Here is a 21,151-nt window from a genome sequence, read left to right as displayed (position 1 = left end):
CACATCAACCTTCTGGAATTGCGGGCGATACGTTTGGCGCTCAAGGCCTTCCTCCCTTCCCTTCGCGGTCGGTCGGTTCAAGTCCTGACGGACAACACGACCGCGATGTGGTACATCAACAAGCAGGGAGGAGTAGGGTCGCAGTGTCTCTGCAGAGAGGCTCTGCATCTCTGGTCCTGGGTTCAGGACCATCAGATTTGTCTGGTGGCAAATCATCTGGCCGGGGTTCTGAACGTTCGGGCAGACAGTCTCAGTCGACAGCTCTCTGCCGATCACAAGTGGAGGCTTCACCCCGAGGTTGTTCACGACATCTTTCAGATGTGGGGGACTCCTCGGGTGGATCTATTCGCCACTCGCGAGAATGCTCACTGCCCGTCATTCTGCAGTCTCCAGTATCCGTTGCAAGGAGCTTTGGGGGACGCGTTTCAGTTGAGTTGTGGAAATCAACTCCTTTACGCGTTTCCTCCCATACCCTTGATTCCTCGGGTTCTGAGGAAGATTCGTCAAGACCGGGCCCAAGTCATATTGGTCGCCCCGGTTTGGCCAAGAAGGGTGTGGTATTCGGACCTACTCCACCTCTCCTCTCACCCGCCGCTCCGTCTCCCTCACAGGGCAGACCTCCTCTCTCAGATGGAGGGGCAGGTTCTACACCCCCACCTCCAGACATTACACATTCATGCCTGGAGATTGAACGGGGCAACTTGAGTTCTTTTTCTCTCCCTCACGATGTGGTGGATGTCATTCTCTCTGCCTGGCGCGACACCACTAAGTCCATTTATTCCTATAGGTGGTCTAAATTTGTTTCTTGGTGCAGGGAGAGGGATGTTGACCCTTTGAAGGCTCATTTATCTGATATTTTACAATTTGCTCTTTCTCTGGCACAGCAGGGTTTTGCTGTGGCCACGGTCAAGGGGTATCTTTCGGCCTTATCAGCGTTTCTCTGTTTGCCGGATCAGCCCTCTCTTTTTAAATCTCCGGTAGTTTTAAGATTCTTGAGGGGTCTTATAAATATGTTCCCTCCTACTCCTTTTGTTGTTCCTCATTGGGATTTGAATCTTGTGCTGACCTTCTTAATGGGTTCTCCCTTCGAACCCTTGCACAAGTGTCCATTGAGGCTTCTCTCTTTTAAGACGATCTTCCTCGTTGCAATCACCTCGGCAAGGAGGGTAAGTGAGCTTCAAGCTCTGAGTTCCAAACCCCCATTCCTGACCATTCATGCTGAAAGGATGGTTCTCAGGACCAGGGCTGCTTTTCTGCCTAAGGTGGTGACTCCCTTCCATCTTGGGCAGTCCATTACCCTTCCTACCTTCTATCCTCCCCCTCACCCGTCTAAGGAGGAAGAGAGACTGCATCGCCTGGACCCTAAGAGGGCGGTGTCTTTCTGTCTGGACAGGACTAAAGACTTCCGGATGGACGACCAGCTGTTTGTTGGTTTTGCTGGCTGCAAGAAGGGCAGAGCGGTGCACAAGCGCACTCTTTCCAGGTGGATAATCCTGTGCATCAAGATCTGCTACTCCCTGGCGGGTAAGGACCCTCCTGAGGGTATTAGAGCACATTCAACTAGAGCAAAGTCTGCAACATCTGCTTTGTCTAGGGGTGTACCTGTTGAGGATATTTGCAGGGCCGCGACTTGGGCCTCCCTCCACACTTTCGCGAAGCATTACTGCTTGGATACCGAGGTGAGGAGGGATGGCCACTTCGCGCGCTCTGTCCTCCAAGATTTCCTGGTGTAGCAGAGTGGACACCCTCCTCCGGGAGTGGGGACTGCTGTGGGAATCTATTCACAAGGTGAGGAATCCACACGGCAGATGTATCTATCAGAAGAACAAGTTACTTACCTTCGGTAACGCTTTTTCTGGTAGATACAATATCTGCCTGTGGATTCCTCACATGCCCACCCGCCTCCCCGTTGCCCACTCTGCTATACCTGGTCTTTCTGTATATATTGTTTATACTATTGTATTGAATTTGTTCTAAGATGTACTGTGTACATTGTATACTTGTATATTTGCTATCGTTGGTCCGTCCGTGTGCCTCGAAGGCATGGAAAAAAGGGCGGAACTGACGTCATCACGCCGGCGTGGGCCTGATAAGGGGTCGGTGACGTCAGACGGAGTCGCGCGCGATGCCGTGCTCCTGTGATGTCGTCCACGTCGGCGTGCTACGAAGAAAATTTCCGAACGTTGCTGACGCAAGGGGATATTCACAAGGTGAGGAATCCACAGGCAGATATTGTATCTACCAGAAAAAGCGTTACCGAAGGTAAGTAACTTGTTCATTAGGATCTCAAGTTCCTTGTCAGAGAACTTTCGTTTTCTCTTCCTGGGGGTGTCCTTTCCCTTGGGTGCTTTTTTCTCCATAATGCACTGCTGTGCAGGTCCTGGTCACTGCTGGCTATGTATTTCTCCTCTGCTCCTGTGCTCTGCCTCCTCCTCTGAGCTCCTCAGGGCACCGAGTGAAGCATGGGCTGTGCTACTTCCTGGTTGTGATGTCATCAGCCTGCTTCCGATGCGGCGCGTCTTTTTGCGATTTCGCTAATACCGAATTCGCAAATACCGATTATGTATTTGCTAATTCGGTATTTGCTAATCTTCATTTTGGTTTCTCGCAGCCATGTTTTCCCGATTTTTACAGATTTTTACCGATTTGGTAATATTTAGCGAATTTATTGATGCATCGCGGTTTGCATGTCCTTATTAGCGATTCCTTATTTTACGCTAATAAGGACTTGGAATACCGATTTTTGATGCATCTGCCAGTTAGTTGTTTACCATTAATCCAGGTAATTACAAGTATCTGTGTGATCCCTCAGTGCTTCTCTTTGTTTTGTTTTTATTTTCGTCGTGATGAGCTATGATAATCTCACATGGGACGTAGCTGGGGAGTGTGGCAATAGCAATATTAGTGATTAGAGGGAGTCCAAGGTTCTACCTTAACGTCGTGGCCTGTGCAAGGCATCTGAATCATTTATGTCACATTTTTTTAAGGCCTCACTACAGATTAGTTTTGAGGGGCCTTAGATCACGATTATTTTATAAGAAGCGTATAGATAGAGTGTGATTAATGTTTGCAATTGCATGGAAGGACTGTCCAGGAAACCTACGGTATTTCATGGAAGGTTACAATGCCCCATTATCGTTCTCATAAAGTTTTGGTGATGGGACTCAAAAAAGTACTCCTACCCACCTCTGCTCCCTGTCCTCTCGGTTTGTTTGCTTTCCTTTCTGTGTTATCCCACCTCTCCTTGCTTTTGATTTGCATACCCTACCTTCCTCATTCCCGTCCTCACAGTGCACTGCCAGCGTCTTTTTTTTATTTTTTATAAATCTTTTTATAAATGTTACTCACAAACAACATGTACAAACGGTACATAACCCAACCAAATCCCCCAGGTTGCTGTGGCAAACATGTATAGATGACTTGTCAATAGGTAATGGCAGTCTGAATGAGACTGTAGGCAAATAGGACGCTCAGTTTTTAATATCCGGTGCGCGTCAGGGATACTACCAGTTCCAACCTGCACCCAGGTACGCCCAGGAGTCTCATCCCTGCCTGAGTTCTCCCATTTCACACTCTGCCTCCATCTGACCACCGATCCCATATCTTTGCAAATTTCAGGTGACCACCTTCTCCCGGTAGATTGGTTAGTTTGCCTGCCTGCACCATTCTGTATTGGCCTCCCAGTCCGTCAGTGTCGGAAGCACTGAACTACATCCCTCCTGGCCACAGCCAGTGCCACATTGCAGAACAATATTGTGTATCTATCCAGAGCCACCAAGCAGACCAGCTGTGGAGTGATGACCCAGGTCTCCCCCACCAACTCTGAGAGTCTATCCTGATCCCCCTCCCAGAAAGGTCTCAAGTGCAGGCACCCTTTAAAACGTGTTTCAGTGTGCCTTACTGCCCGCAGTCCCTCAGAAAACAAACCTAGTCATTCCTTTCCATCATCCAGAGTCACTTATGCATGAAGTATACCTGGTGTAGCAGTTTCCACTAAGTGACCCAGATCTTTGGCCAAATAGAATCCTCTACAGCATACTGACACGCCTCCCATCCATTCATCATCATCCATACTACCCAAGTCCCCCTCACTACACTCCTGCAGCCGCTGCAGCGGGTCTTGACGATTGCTAAGCAGCGTGGAAGTCTTGGGTTATTCCTGGGACCCCCCCCCCCCAGTCCGCATCATTCAGTCCATATCTTCATGCAGGGTCAGGTTAAGGTCTCCCTCACGAAAAACGAAGCCTCCGGGAAATCCGTTATACATTTCCCTATGCTCTCCAGGCCAGGCCTTTGAAGAACAGGAGGAAAATACCAGGTGGCCACTAGCAGGCGCTCCCCATTCCACACGCCCCGCCACCCCCACCCAGCAGCCCGATGAATCAGCACTCATTTGTGCAACCTGAAATGACGTGGACCCACGGCCCAAGATGACAACTCCTCCCCAAGAGGTCACTGTGGAAGCCCTTCAGGTGCAGTTTCTGTAACAAGATCAAGTCCAGAGCCTGCTGCGCCAGATACCACACCACCGCCCGCTTCAGCTTGTTCCCCAGCCCATTCACATTTCAGGATAGAACTCTATGGAAAGTTCCTCCGGCTATGTGTTCAGAACCCATCCTTGCCAGTGTCTGTGCATTCCTCGCTGCCCCTCTACACCCCCCCTGCGACTTGTCTCCATTGTATTTAAGGTCACTGCAGCCCCCTGAAACTGTACCCCTTGCTCGTGCTGTGGGTGTAAAATGACCCGCCCAATTATTGAGGCACCTGTTGCACCCCCCCTCCTCCCCCAAATGGAGATACTGCTTACTACCATGCCATTGAGTCCATTAGGGGTGACGTTTGGCAGGCCCCTCTGGTTCAAGGCTGTGTGAGGTAAGGCCGCCCACCCCCACAGTCCCCCCACCTCCAGGAGCATTGTCAGTCCCTCTCCACTGAGGCAGCCTCTCAGGTGACCTCGTCCACAGACATGGGGGTCTGCTGTCATGGAGCTGACCGAAATATCAACCTCCCTCCACATCGGCAGTGGAACTTGCCGACCCATCCTCAGATGGCTCAGAGGCAGAAGCTAGGGCCTCTCAACTATTTGTCAGGCCATGTTGCAACTCTGCGACCACCGTGTCTCTTTCTGTACATGCCTTTGCCATGCTGGGGTTCAACCATGTGCCCGGATGCCACCACGGCCTCCAAGTCTGCCATTCAGAGGATCTCTCACCAGCCCGGTACTGCTGCATCGAGTGACCCTGCCTCTCCAGCCAGTCCCACCCCTCCTGCGCCTCCATAGAGAAGTGCACTGTAGGGCCCATCTCCACCCATAGACATGCCAGGAACAACAAGGCATACTTCCAATTGAGGTGCGTAGATGTTTCTTAACCATCAGGAAGCACTCATGCTTATGCTGGACCGCTGTCATATAAACTGGATATATGCTCACTGGGCAGTTCTCAGTCTGCCTAGGATCATGAGCATTTGCCAATTGCAGAATATGTTCTTGGTCCCTGAAGTTGTGTAAATGGCCAAAACAGGTATGGGCTGTGCCCCAGGCACTGGGATCACCCTGGAACCCTGTGTGCTCCCTCCACAGAGAACTGTGGCATCACAATACCTCCCAGCACCTCTGCGGCCAACCATTGCTCCATAAACAATTTTGTTGAGGGGCCTTCTGCCTTCTCTGGACCCCCCACCACTTGGACATTGTTTCGGCAGGAGCACCCCTCAGCGTCCTCCACCCTCGCAGAGAGGACCTCCATCTCCCTCTGCAGCCAGATCAACCTTTCCTCATGGTCTGCCAATGATGGCTGAAGCCAGAACGTACTCGATTCCACATCCGTGACCCTCTCAGCCAATTTGAAGCAGTCTACCCTCAGAAGGCCCATGTCAATCACCACCACCTCGATCTTGTGCTCCAAAACGTCTTTCGTGTCCCGGGTGGGTGCCAGTATTGTGGCTGTGTTGGTCTCCAGATCCATGGCTAGGCTTGCTGGATCAGTCCAAAGAGCACACCTCTAAATCCACTCCTGGGTCCTTCCACTTTAACTAGATCAGAAGCCACCCAGCCAGCACCCCACCCGCTGCACCGGCTCCAACCATGTCTCTCCAATGCCAGACCCACCCTTAGAGGACTCCACTGTCTGCTTCCAGCGATCCCCATGTCCACCAGGGCTACTGTCCCCTGTGCAGCCACTTCAAAGGGCATACTCACCCACCTCCAGGCTTATCTCTTGGTCCCTCTGCCCTGTGCCCAAAAGTTGGCATCCACTCCATGTGCTTCGCAACGCGAGCTGTCACAATAGCATCTCCCTGGGCCAAGTCAAGCTCAAGGGGTCCCCAGTCAGTCCTTTGCATCCTCCAAGGTTACCTGGGGCCTCCAGATGGTAAGGAATATCTCCCCATACATCCGTGCGGGCCACAATCCACCCGTTTTGCGCTGCTGCTCTTCTAGTGCTGCTGCCAACTTTCAAAATGGCGGCGGCCACCTTCACCTGACTGCTGCACTGCCTGGCCACATGCTCCTGTGCTGGCTTTAGCGTCACAGCTTTGTCTTCTCAGACCTGTCACTGCCCTACCAGGCTCTCTGTTGCCACTGGTCCTTCACTTGCACCGATGGCGGTTGAAACCGACAGGAAGCCTCGTCTAGGCCTGCTCCTTCCGGCCTGATTCATGGTGGGTCTCAAATCACGTCTGGCCCAGCAATTGATGCCCTGACAGGCACCACGGTCTTCACCACACCTCCAATATTGCCCACAGGGACCCCCTACCGCGTGGCTGTGACGTAGCAGGTTTGAGGCAGATAGCAGAGAATCCTGACACCAGCGAGCCAGCAGTGTTGGAGCTCCAGGCTAAGCATCTACTCCATTGCCGCCATGGCCACTCCCCCTTTGCTCTGCCATTGTTCCTCCCTCTGCATCCCCACCCTCCTGAGACGCCACTGGCTCCTGGTTATACCCAGTGATGGCTGCTCTGCTCATAAGCCCCAACTATCAATGAAACTGCTGAAAAGCTGTTGAAGTGTCCAGCCACACATATCAATGTTAGGGTACCTTCTTCACGAATAGTAGCTCAGAACCTTGATTGTGACTAGCAGCATCTTAACCCAACACTGGCATATTTATTTAGTTAATTGAAAACAAGGTACATGTATTAGGTATGGCAAAATGCATGTCTAGATGTATGCAGAAGCCACACCCATTGTATGCTCTGTCCTCCTGAAAACAAAAGCACTTTCAAGTCTTTTTCTACTGTTCGTTTCCACTACCAACAAAAGGAGATTTTCAAGGACATCTGCACTGTTCATAATTCTCTAGTATACTGAGATTGAGGGGGTTGTGGTGACCCTTATGGAGCCACTAGTAACTGCCTAAGGTAATGCTACCTGATTACTACATGAACTTGTATCTAACCTAAGAGACTTCTATTAACAGCCTGAGGTACAGCAGTCCCCTAAAGCAAGTACTTGTGTATGATTGGAGGGGCCTTTAGTAAAGGTCTAAGCAAAGTACCCAACTTCAAAAATGTGTATGTTGCATGTTTTAATGTAAATGCCACATTTGCAGAATGATTTGTGTTTGTTTTCTGTATATTTAAATCATGTGACTTTGATAGGAGTAGAGTAAAAAATCTGTAATTAGTGGGACTAGGCATGTAATATGAACAAGCATTAGCTGATGAGGGTTGGCTTGCATTTCTATTCAGACCTATATGAATTGGGAAAGCTTGTTTAAAGAAGCTTAACCTCTTCGCTTTTCCACTAATTGGTTTTGTGATTCTGATAACTGTGTTTCAGTAAACTAATCCGAATAATCGTTTTCATTTTTTTTGTAGACAAGCGCGCTATCAGAGCGTATTCCAACTCCGGTAGCTGGCGCCGCGTCCACCTCATCTGTCAACCAGGAATTACAAAGCAGGTAAACGAATCTTCATTCATGATTTTTCCATGAAACACATTAATTCTTGATAATGTTAAATTGAAGTAACTGACATACAGAATATGATACAACTTTTTGGAGTAAGGGTCTTTCATAAACACCACTACGATTTTCTAGATGAATTAAGATCCACTGAAAATAGCTTTTGACTGCCAGTGCAATACATGTTCTATAAATTGAGCTCTATTCAAATGACAAAATTGCAAAATGTAAAAGTAAAGTTTCGCCCAGGCCTACACTAGAGGCCCAGGGCAATGATGGTGACCTGTTTTAAACAGAGGCAGCAAGCAGGTGGACCTGATGCTCTCCCTGTTGGAAAGGAAGTCCCTTCTGTTTAGGGAAGGCGACAAGCACTCATCAGACGACCTATTTGAGCATTTAGAAAAATGATCAAGCTGTTCCACTTAAGTCGATTAAATTGCTAGTTGACCTATCTCCCGCGTTGCTACTATGGGGCATAAGTATGAAAGTTTGGTTTTGCGATTCCAAAATAGCGAACTTTAGAGAATCGCTATTTGAGAATCTCAAAATGAGCTGTATGTAGGATTTGCATAAAGATTTGTGAATCCTACATATTCTTTGTTTGCGAATCGCAAAGTGCAATTCACAATAAAGGAAACCCTCCCCATTCATTCTTATGGGCCCATAGGAATGAATGGGAAGACATTCTCAATTTGCGATTAGCAATTAGAGAATCACAAATTGAGAAGGCAATTTCAAGGTTGCAAGGGTGTCAAAAGGACACCCTGTTGCACCCCTGAAATAAGCATGGGTGCACATGTGGCGCAGCGTGTGAAATAACAACCACGGCACTTGAACTAAGAGTTCTTTCCAATCAATTAAATAATTTTAAAGAAGAAGTAGTAGGTCTGTACTCAAAATTTATTATTGACCTTATTTAAAAACAGCAATCACAAAACATACATACTGACCATCAATTTAGAAATTATCAAAGTATTCATAAATTCAACAATACATAATCAATACACATTCAAAAATAACAAATCACAGTTTAAAAGGTGGCATAACAGATAGTTCTCTACGCGCGTTTCGGCGACCAGCGCCTTCTTCTGGAGTAGTCACGTATAACCTAAAAATAGGTAAAAGCAAATAAAAGAAAAACAATATTCAAATCAATATAACATAATGTAATTACTAATACCTGTACTTAAATAAAAAGTTAATTGCACAATTAAAATCTCTAACCTACAGCAATATAACTACATCTTCTTTTTGGAGGAACAAAAACGAGTTTTGAATAACTCAACAATGCCCTAACTGAGGGCTTTTATTTCTTTGTGCATTTCGGTTTCAAACCAGGATTCAGCATATAGAGAAAATGGGAAATGGAAGGGGAAGAAAAAACCATAGGGGATGGAGGGAAAAGGGGGAAAGGGAGAACCTAAAGTTGAGTTTCCTGAATAGGTGAAACACCTAATATTGCTGATTATAAACGTAAAGCGGATACACCATTATTTTTAGGAAAATATGCTCTCTTATGTTAAAAAGTAACAACGGCCTACTTACTCAATTAAGGTAGTAGACAGCAACCTGATCTCATGAAGCCTCAGCAACAAAAGCATCAAATTATTCTACGAAGCAACGAGTGACAAAAGTAAGTAATTGCTCTTGTATAAAGCTATTTATTTAGCGCAAAGTTAACGCTATGATACTTACATGTTCTTGCACGAACTTAGTTGCAAAATAATCCCAAGCGTAAACTATTATCTGATAATGCTGAGGGGATAGAACAGGATAAGCTGAAACGAGAAGCACATTTTAATTATGCGACCCTTTTTCCTTAGTGAGGTTAAAAGCATACGATATTTTAATGAAAATCACTTCAAATAACCTAATCATGATTCAAAATCATATTGTCTTCACTAATAACGGAACGAGGCGGTGGGGTTCATGATTCGATAATGCTTTGCCTTATATTGTAAGAGATGCCGCACAATCATTATCGTTTAAGGATTAAAGTGGACATGATCCAGAAAAATATCTCTTATGTATGCAAATGCGGAGACCCCACACGAATCGCACTCAACTTCCAAATTGCCAGAATGAAAAGCCTTTGGGAGATTAGTAACGGTCTATTAAGAAAGAGTGATGCAAGCCGACGTCAGAAAATATTTTCTAGAGCATTATTTTATGGATGCAGCGCAAGGGAACCAATGTTACCTGATTTAATATCGCCAAACAGCTTTCTGTTTCTATGTTGCTAAAAATATCTAATCTTGACACTCACTCGAGTTCTATGGATAAAATACACATAGTGTCAAAATAAAATGAAGTCAGTAATTTAATAACGTAATAATCAAAAGAGAATACAAAAGACTCTCTAAGTACCTGGTCTAAAAATGTTAAACATCCTGCCTCGCTTCCCAGTTTGTATGGATGCTGCAAACAACAAAACAAGGAATATAAATTCATGAGTCATTACTCGATTATGCCCCAATCTAAAGTGATTTTGCAGTTATAATATCGGATTAAAACGTACCTCAATTAATATAAATGCTGCACGAATTGCAACAAAGGAGTCTTCTTGATATGAAGAACCTTCCTTCATTTCGTCAAGCATAAAAAGGATTACCGGCGAAATTACATGAAAATAGAAAAAAAAGACATTAGCAAAATTATCGTGCTTATAAACGGCAATTTCAGTCAGGGCCTAAAGCTGCCTAAGAATCATGACAGCATTATAAACACTCACCAAAGTGAACGTGGTTTAAGATCGATAGAAACTGGGAGCGAGGCACGGGATTCCAAGGCTTCCGGTAAAAATAGCACCGTTTGTCAAAAAAGCCCGCTATTTAAGCTCTGTGTTCCGGAAGCTGAGGACACAGAATGGTTTCAGGTGTGTTACTCCAGCACCTGGCCGAAGCGCACACTCCCCTCCTGAGGGCAAGGGAAGCGCCGATGGACTAGCAGGGCCTTCTGTAGAAGCAAACAAAGGACTCCATGTATTACCTAATCGTCAGTATTACTTAAAGGGAATTCGAACCAGCAGTTTCTACAGTTTTACAGTGGAGTGGTGTGGCTCACTGGTTAGAGGCGGCAAACCCGGAAACAGAGGTTGGCCCGGGACCAGGGTTCGATTCCCGACGCGGCAGGGTCTTGGGCCAAGGTCAGCGGACTCGATAATTTTGCAGCGTGAATCTTTCTGGATTCACTATGCTGTGCATTATTCCGCGGTCTTGTGGTTGGGTCCGGATTCGTAGTCTTTCTTTGTTTTTTGTTTTTTTCGTAGCCCAGGTGGGCGTCGGCGTCACACCCCCTTTGGGTGTATTTCCGGTGACGTCGGCATGCTTCCTGCGGAAGCTCCCACTCTTGGGCGCCATCTTCAGATTCTTTTTTTCCGCGGTCGGGTCTGGATCGTTCCCGTTTGGGCTCCAGACATTTTTGGAGAAAGAAGAAAGAAAAGACAGAAAACACAAGGAGAAGTCATCGGAAGACCCGAGAGAACTTCATCGACGAACTATCAGCAAGGAGAAGGCGTTTTTTCATCGAGATCCTCGACGACCGTCGACGAACACGCGACCAGGAAGGCCCTGACCGCTCGATGATGGACAACACGCCGTTCAAGTTCTGCCGTAACTGCCACCACAAGTACGCGCAGAAGGACCAGCACCCGGTATGCAACCTTTGCCTACCGGTGGATCACGAAAGCGGAGACTGCAACGCCTGCTCCGCCTTCGTCCCGAAGACCCTTCGTGTAAGAGCAAGCCAGAGGGTAGCGCACGCCACCCTGCAGGGGAAGGTCCCGACTCCATCCCTCTACGAGCTGGGGATGTCCTCCGAGGAAGAAGACAACGCTGCCGCCGAAGACGACAGCTACACGGTCGTAGAGACCGATTACACGAAGACTTCTGATAAGGTAGGAGACTCTTCGGCCCCCAAGAACCCGAGAGACTCTGAGTCTCGAAAAATCGAGGGCAAGACCCCGAAAGACGGCGTCCGCGACTACTCAAAGGCCCAGCGGATCCTCCGAGAAGGACTCCCCGGCGCCGAGAGCTGCTGAGCAGCAGAAAACGTCGAAAATCGTCCCCGAAAAGGATCGATCGATGCCGAGGGAGAAAGACCCTAAACTAACGACGACGACCAGAGACCCAAAATCCGGTTCGACGTCGAAAACTTCGACACCGAAAGGCACGGCACCGAGCCAACCGCCGAAAAGAACGGCTGATCCATCCGACGCGGAGCACGCGGCCGAGATGGAGAAGAAGAGAAGGCGCCTCGAGGCCGAAATGGAGAACATCATGCAGCGGAAGAAGGATTTTGACGCAAAGATGAAAGCCTTCACGATCCCTCACAAGACCAGGCCACCGGCGGTGGAGGTGGTAGAGGAGGAAGACGAGATCGCCGAGGTCGGCGAGGAACAAGACCAGGACGTCGAGGTTGTCGACGACCAGGAGGAGTACGAGAATCCCTACGATAGTTACAACTATGGGGAGGAAGAGGACAGCATGACGGACGCAGAGTCGGCACCCTCTGACCTAGAGGAGGTAGATTACATAGATCTCGACACCGACAGCCCGGAGGAGGCGGTCGACACATACCCCTCGAGGCCCTCGCCGCCGGACGACATCGGGGCCTACAACTCGGTGATAAAGTCAGCCGCAGCAGCTTTCAAGCTCAAGCTCGACGAAGAGAAGCAGAAAGCAGACTTCCTTCTAGAGACATTGCTCCCAACACAAACAAGGAGCCAGTACCTTCCAATGCTCGACAGCGTCTTGGCTCAGGGGAAGGAAGCTTTCAGGGAACCCGCAACATGCAAGGCAGTAACTCCCAGAACAGAGAAAAAGTACAAACATTCCTCAAAGGACCCTGCCTACATTCAGGGCACGGTCTCCGCAGACTCCATTATCACGGCCACAGCAAGGAAGAGGTCTAACGTACCCACTACCTCTGGACCACCTCCGGATAAGGAGAGTAAAAGGATGGATCTGGTGGGCAGAAGGATCGAACGGAATGCCGTGACCCACTTGCGCATGGCTAATTCCAACGCCCTGATAAACAGGCACATGTACCAGATCATGGAGGAGCTGGGACACTTGGTGAAGGACCTGCCCCAGGATGCCAGACAGAAGGCCGAAAAACTGGTTGAAGAAGGGAAGAACGCGGCAAATTCTTGCCTTAAGACGGCCCTAGATGGGGCAGACACCGCCAGCAGGCTCATGATGATGGGTGTCACGGAAAGGAGACACGCCTGGCTAAGGATCTCAGGTTTCAAACCGGAGGTGCAACACAGCATCCTGAACACACCGTTCAACGGCGACACGCTTTTCGGAACATCTGTTGATGAAAAGCTCAGTCAACTGAAAAAAGATAACGAGACATGGGAGCATTGCAGTTCAGAGGCAACAAAAGGGGCACCCCGTCACGGAGGCCCGGCGGGAGAGGTGGAAACCAGCCAGGTACATCACACCAGGCTTTCCAACAAACGCACCAGGCAGACTCACAGGCCCAACAGGGGCAGCAGAAGCAGTCCTGGCAGTACCAACAAAGAGGCCAGTCCTTTCGCGGGAGAGGAAATGGACGTGGACAGAACAGAAGAGGGGGACAGCAGCCCGCATCTAAGTGACTTCAAAAAACTCTGTGTGCCCGCCCACAGAAAAGATCCCAAGGGGCAGCACGTACTGAGGGGTCAAGACAAAATACACGCCTACGACCACATGACACCAGTGGGAGGAAGATTAAGATTTTACCTCCAAGAATGGAGAGAAATAACATCAGACAAATGGATCCTCAACATTATCCAATTCGGATACTGCATAGAGTTGGAGGAGAGACCAACAAGCAGAAAACCAAAAAGAAAGCCACTAGCAGGCAAGCAGCTGCAGTGTCTGCAGGAGGAGGCAAAGGAACTCCTGCGGAAGCAGGCCATAGAACGGGTACCCTTCAAGGAAAGAAACACAGGAATATACTCAACGTACTTCCTGGTACCAAAAGTAGACGAGACAATGAGACCCATTCTCGACTTACGGTTCCTGAACAAATTCATAAGAACGCAAAAATTCAAAATGACCTCCCTGCAAGAGGTGCTCCCACAATTGCAGATTGGGGACTTCATGGTCACAATAGACCTCAAAGACGCCTACCTGCACATCCCAATGAACAGAAAGCACAAACACATGCTCAGGTTCACCATCGGAGAAAGCCACTACCAGTTCACGACACTGGCCTTCGGACTAAAATCAGCACCAAGAGTTTTCACAAAGTGCCTCGCAGCAGTCGCAGCACACCTAAGAAGGCAAGGAATACACGTATACCCTTACCTGGACGACTGGCTGGTGAAAGCAAACTCATACCAGAAATGCAAGCAGCACGCACATACAGTGACAAGCACGCTCATAAACCTGGGGTTCTCCATCCATTGGAAGAAATCATCAATGGAGCCGGAACAAGTGAAGATCTTCCTGGGAGCACAGATCAACACCTTACAGGGCAAGGTGTTCCCCAGCGAGAAGAGGGCGAGGGCGCTGGTGAAGGAAACTCGCCTCTACCGGAAGGGACAAGCTCGGACAGTGAGGACTGCGAGCAAGATCATGGGGATGATGGCATCATGCATCCACCTGGTACCGAATGTACGACTCCACATGAGACCCATTCAAGAATGGCTACAGGAGCAATGGTCACAAGCTACAGGCAGTTGGGAGGATCTAGTGGTTGTAACGCACGCAGTGCAGAAGGAGATGACATGGTGGACCATGGAGAACATAGCAAGGGGAAAGCCTCTAACGCCCCCAACGCCAACAGTGACCATCACCACAGACGCATCCCTGAAGGGATGGGGCGCTCACATGGAGGAGCTCAAGGTGATGGGACTGTGGACGCCAACAGATGCGACAAAGCACATCAATTACCTAGAATTGAAGACAATCTTCCTTGCACTGAAAGCCTTTCAAACAAGACTGTACAAACGCAAAGTGTTGATACAAACAGACAATACCACTGCGATGTTCTACATCAACAAGCAGGGGGGCACACAGTCAGCCCCGCTTTCAACGCTGGCGCAGGAGATATGGAGATGGGCCATCCCTCTCAAGATAGACCTGCTAGCCATACACCTACCAGGGAAGGACAACATGCAAGCAGATTGGCTCAGCAGACAGACATCGGCTTCCCATGAGTGGGAGCTCAATGCTCAGGAGACAAGGTGCCTATTCGACAGATCGGGAACTCCATCGGTGGACCTATTTGCCACACGCCAGAATGCAAAATGCCAAAACTTCGCATCCAGGCTGCCCGAGGAAGGGTCACTGGGGAATGCCCTATGGATAGATTGGTCAAGGACATTTGCTTACGCCTTTCCCCCGATACCACTGATGCACAGAGTACTGAGCAAGTGCAGAGCGAGCAACATGACACTGATACTGGTCGCACCACAGTGGGCGAGGCAGACATGGTACTCGCAGATCATGGAGATGACACAGTGTGCACCCCACAGATTCAGCATGAGGAAAGACCTACTCTCCATGCAGAACGGAGAGGTGCTACACCCAGAGCCAGAGAGCATGAGCCTAGTAGCGTGGCTCCTGAGGACATAGAATTCGCACATTTAAGATTGCCAGAAAGTACCCTGAGGGTCCTGCGAGAGGCAAGAAGGCCTAGCACTCGGAAGTGCTACGTTGCGAAATGGAAAGGATTCACAATATGGTGCAGACAAGAAAGACTTCACAATAAAATGAAGAAGGACTTCACAGTGCTAAAGTACCTGACGCACTTGCTGGAGAAGAACCTTAGCTCATCCTCTTTGAGAGTTCACTTGGCAGCGATAGTCGCCTACACAAGGGGAGAAACTTGCAGGAGTTTCTTCACATCACAGGTGGTGAAGAGATTCCTAGAAGGTGCGAAAAGGATCGCACCACCCAAGCGGGTGCCGCCACCGGCATGGAACTTGAACACAGTCCTAACGGAACTCATGAAAGAGCCCTTTGAACCACTTCACAAGGCCTCCCTAAAGATGCTAACTATGAAAACAGCTTTCCTGGTTGCAATAACGTCCTTACGCAGAGTAAGCGAGCTTCAGGCTCTGACGCTACAAGAACCCTACATACAAATACACAATGATAGGGTTGTGATGAGGACTGACCCACACTTCATGCCAAAGGTGGTATCAAAATTTCACATGAACCAGTCTATACAGATACCGAGTTTTTTCCAAAAACCAACAACTGGCGCAGAGCGAGCTCTGCACACCCTGGATGCCAGAAGGGCAGTCATGCACTACATTGAGAGGACGAAGGGACACAGGAAAACAAAACAGTTCTTTGTGTCATTCGCAAACAGTTACATGGGAAAAGCAGTAACCAAAAAGACCATTGCACGATGGATCGCACAGACAATTCAACTCTGCCACAAGCGTGCAGGACAAGAGCTAGCAGAGGGGACACGTGCCCACTCCACTAGGAAGAAGGGCGCTACAATAGCCTTCCTGGCTAACACACCCATACAAGACATATGCCTGGCGGCAACATGGGCTTCGGTGCACACGTTCACGAAGCACTACTGTGTGGACATACAGATGAACAAGGAAGCTCAAGTTGGACAGAAGGTGCTGCAGCACATATTCAATACCCAACGCTCATCTTCCACCCAGCCGCCACAGAGATGAGAAACCGCTACAAAATCTATGCACAGCATAGTGAATCCAGAAAGATTCACGCTGCAAAACGAATAGTTTTCTTACCTGTCGGTGTAGTTTTGCAGCTTGAAGATCTTTCTGGATTCACTAGCGAACCCACCCACCTCCGCCAGAAAGATGAGGCTGGAGAGAGAAGAGGTGGAAATAGTAAAATTGGAAAGAGCTTTGAAAGTACAAAGTGGTAAAATATCACCTGAATAGAACATTGCCATTACTTCGGAAACGAAAGAAACACGGAAAAAAAGAACACGAAGATGGCGCCCAAGAGTGGGAGCTTCCGCAGGAAGCATGCCGACGTCACCGGAAATACACCCAAAGGGGGTGTGACGCCGACGCCCACCTGGGCTACGAAAAAAAAAAAAAAAAAAAAGAAAAGACTACGAATCCGGACCCAACCACAAGACAGCGGAATAATGCACAGCATAGTGAATCCAGAAAGATCTTCAAGCTGCAAAACTACACCGACAGGTAAGAAAACTATTCGTTCTCGCCTCGGTGCCTACTCTAACCACAGGTCCCACTCAGCAACTCTGGGCAATAGCTTGCTTAATCTCCACTAACGGCCCCATCAGCGCCGGGGATGCTTGTCTTCACCTTGGAGATGCCCAGGAGGGACCATCTCACAGGGAAAGCCAGGATGGGTTCCCCAGCGGTATACAGCGCCGGGACGCCCCTTTGCTGGGGCAGCTGTGCGCTTTACAAGTATACAACATTCAACATTAAACATTTAACATTTAAGACACATTTAAAGAAGGACCTGAATTCTGTGTCATTAGAATGGTACAGAACCGGACCAAAACAATCAACTGTAAAGTAATCGACTAGAAAATAAAACAAAAGATAGAGAATATAAAATATAAAAATACGAGGTAAATCATCAATTTATAAAGCTGGCCTTGTCAACAAAGAACCAATAGAGAAATCTCTTATTTTTATTAGTTTTCAATAATTGACCGATATTCAATTGCAACTCCACACAGAGCTAACATAGAGCATTTTCCCAGGGGATTTCGCTATTCAAGCCGCGCCGAAAGGTGTCAAAGACAAAAATCCAATTAACCTCTCTCTTTTTTTCTTATCGCAGCTCCACCTTTAGAGTCTGGTATATGGATTTTTTCTAATACACGCCATTGGAAATCCTCTGGACCATGGTTCAAATCAACAAAATGCTTTACCATGGGTGCAATTATTTTCTTAGTTCTAATAGCAGAACGGTGTTCAGTCAGGCGGGTTTGTACCATTCGTGACGTTTCCCCTATATACCCCAGATGACACGGGCATTGTATAAAATAGACAACATTTGTAGATTTGCAATTCCACATTTCTCTCGCTTTGGTAGTATGCCCATTATGGCTAAATTTTTCACCTGCAATGATACTTTGCAGGATATACAAGTTGAACAAGGTAATGTTCCTCTAATGGGGTTATTGGTCAAAATTGACCTTTGTGTACATTTCTGGCTGTCAACCTGGTTTGAAAAACGCGAATTCACGATAAAATCTTTGATGTTCTTATTCCGTCTATGGGCAAATAATGGCTTATCTAGTTTTGTCTCCACTGTACAATTACTATTGAGAATGTGCCAGTTAGAACTTATGACCTGTTTTACCTTCGCATTAACCGTTGAATGCTTGGTAATGCAGACCACTTGTTTATTTTCCTTGGAGGGTTTGTTTCTCAGTAGACAATCTCGATCATAGTATCGAGCTCTTTTGTATGAGTTCCTCACCAGCCGGTGGGGATAACCCCTGTCTATGAATTTTGATCTCATAATCAGAGCCTGGGCATGTATGTGCGCCACATTGCACTTTGAAAAATGCATTTTTCAAAGAAATCGCAAATTACCACCAACTTGAAGTTGGTGGTAATTTTCGATTCCTTAAGGCCAAATTGCACTTTTTCGGTGCTTCTTACATTGCATTTAAGGAATCGCAATTTGCGATTCCTTAAATGCAATCGCAAAATAGGGAATCACAAATTTTGCGATTCCTTATTTTGCGAGGCAGTTTTTTATTAATACCACTAAGCTCAAGTGCGATCGCAAACGCCGAAATTCTGCGAATTTCGGCGTTTGCTATCGCAATTTGGAATGATACATATGGCCCTATATCTTTAGAAGAACAAGGTGAAATCAACATCATATTTTTGGACGACAGAACAGCAAAAACCTGATTTTAAAATACATACACTTTAATTTAACATCCCTTTTGAAATGAAATAGAACTAAATTTCGAACAGGAAACGTTGTCAGCTTGGCCAAATATCAGGTACATCCGTGGTTTCCTGTTCTCCTCATTTTGGGAATCCTTCAATTTCGTTGGGGATTTTTCCAGTCCTTGGAGTGTTATCAGAACGTTTGTCTCCGCAGTTTCATTCTCAGGATGGCGTCGCCGTGATCTGTGTATTGATTGGTTTCCCATTAGTGATGAAGATCATGTCCCCTTGGTAACTGAGTCTGCTTGACCTCGCACAAGGTCGAGCGATTCAAATGTCACATCCCTTTCTGCAAGAGGAGCTGCGGTGTCACAGATGTCTTCAGTAGGAGGAAACGCGCGGAAAAAAGATGATTGCATAGATTATGTAAAACAACAATTCCCCTAATGATCAGAGAGCTTTAACTGCATGCTTTTTATTACTACTTGAACACATTCTTAAATATCGGTTGCAGCATGACAACTGCTTTTCAGCCACCAAAATGGCGGGTATTTGATGCTAATGGCGCTGATCTGATTAGTTCTGTTTCTTCCTCCAGACTAATCCAACTGCTGAGGAATGCATAATAGTTATTATAAACCCAACGAAGAAGAAAGTTTAAAGATTTTTTCAGCTCTGGGGATTCAGTACCAATTTGATTCTTTAAATCCATTATTGAAAGGGTTGGTTCATCTCTTAAACCTGCATTCAGAGCAGCTGAGATAGAAGTTTACAAGAACACTTTACTTTCTTTGATTTAGTTTTGCAATCAGACTTTGAAAAAGAGTTGTCACTGCTGTTTACTCTCAGAAGCCCCCCTTCTCTATCCCTGGGCCCCCCATTTAAAGCAGAGGGGCTTTCATTTATGCTGTGTGGCAGGCCAATCGAGCCGTGAAACTGAAGCATCAGCAGCCATCAGCGTCAGATGCCAAAAGTGAAAGACTATTTATTTTCCCCTAATATTCATATTTGCAAAAATGGAAAAAATAATCATGGTAGGAGTGAGTGATTCCCCTCCCATGAAAAACTGTGTAAACAGAAATGAAGGCCTTATCTGTAAGATGTAATGCATCATCAACCTGCCTGAGCCCCTTCTTAACAAAAAAAATAAAAAATAGACATACATATAATAATACACTGTGGCAACTCATCATAAAATGGAGCTGTGTTGTGATACTATTACTTCGAAGTATATAGGCTGTAACCATTCTTCTGCCAGTGACTGCCCTTTTGAATATGTGCAGTGAGTTTGTTGAACTCAGCCTTGAGGTGCTATCTTTTGGGGTTACTAGGTCATTCCTCAGTACTCCCACCAATTGGACACAGCTAGAAAATGTGATTGGCCTGTACCTCAATGGCGAGTCCAAAGAATACTGGGGATGCTGGAGCAGTTCACTCCAGTGGCGTCTCTACAGGTGAAATTTAGGGGGCTCACAAGAGGCCCCAGATATTACTGATGGGTCCACTTACAGCTAGCGATCATGAAGATTGGGCGCATGTGTGTTATATAAATATTTTCTCTGATAAAAACAAAGGTTACAGGGATGTAATAGCTGGGTATGGTAATATTGTCTTTCATTAGAATTGAAAACCCATAGAAATTTACTGAAAAAAAGCAAAGGTTAAAGTGACGTTATAGTTAGGTGAGAAAAAACACTGGAATTCAACAGTTATAGTTTAGTTATTTCAAGTAACTATAACTTGGGCCTCTGCCATGCACAGTGTTGTTAATTATATTTGTTGAGTTGTCCTCAGTAATGTTATCAATGATGTGACTTGACATGTCATGAGTGTTGTAATATTGATGGTCATAAGCAGTGCATGGCAAGGACGCAAGTTATAGTTACTTGAAATAACTATAGATCTTGAAATTTGGTTTAAAATATCACGTTTAAACTGACATTTTCTCCTAACTATAACGTCACTTTAATTGTTTTTTCCAGCAAATAAGTGAATTTCAGTTTTTCTCTCATACCCTGCGTGACAAAGCACCACGAAACTTCAAAGGCAAAATGTTCTAACAAAGCATTTTTTTAAACTGTTTTTCTAGAATTACATTTCCAATGACACATTTCTTCACTAAATGTACCTGCTCCATCTATTGTATAATTTATTCATTTATACGATTTTATCTCTCGTTATCAAGACTTAAAAGTAGGTAGCTGAGTGTATACATATTGACATTGCATTGTTACCTACTTACTTATTCTCTGGCTTTACAAAGAAAGGAGTTTATTATGACACCTAAGAGTACACAAAGGGGGAACGGGAGAGCTGCGTGATATTTACGCAATGTACACAGAATCAATTAAATAAAGGCATGAGGTTTGCATTGATAATGAGTTAGTTTAATGTATGAAGGGAGGTAAGATCATTATCTGGGGAGATT

At 46.7% G+C, this 21,151-nt stretch overlaps 1 protein-coding gene across 2 annotated transcripts in view; it reads left to right on the top strand.

The window, feature by feature from the left end:
* Positions 1-21,151, top strand: part of TBC1D32 (TBC1 domain family member 32) — a 940,667-nt gene that overhangs the window by 422,415 nt on the left and 497,101 nt on the right. For both annotated transcript variants that reach the window (XM_078648467.1, XM_078648468.1), the window contains one exon: positions 7,819-7,901. In XM_078648467.1, the coding sequence (XP_078504593.1) occupies positions 7,819-7,901 (83 nt within the window). The remainder of the gene's footprint in view (positions 1-7,818; positions 7,902-21,151) is intronic.

The sequence above is a fragment of the Lissotriton helveticus genome, chromosome 6 (genome assembly GCF_964261635.1).
Source record: "Lissotriton helveticus chromosome 6, aLisHel1.1, whole genome shotgun sequence".
Taxonomy (NCBI): Eukaryota; Metazoa; Chordata; class Amphibia; order Caudata; family Salamandridae; genus Lissotriton; species Lissotriton helveticus.
This window is presented reverse-complemented; position numbering and strand designations above follow the sequence as displayed.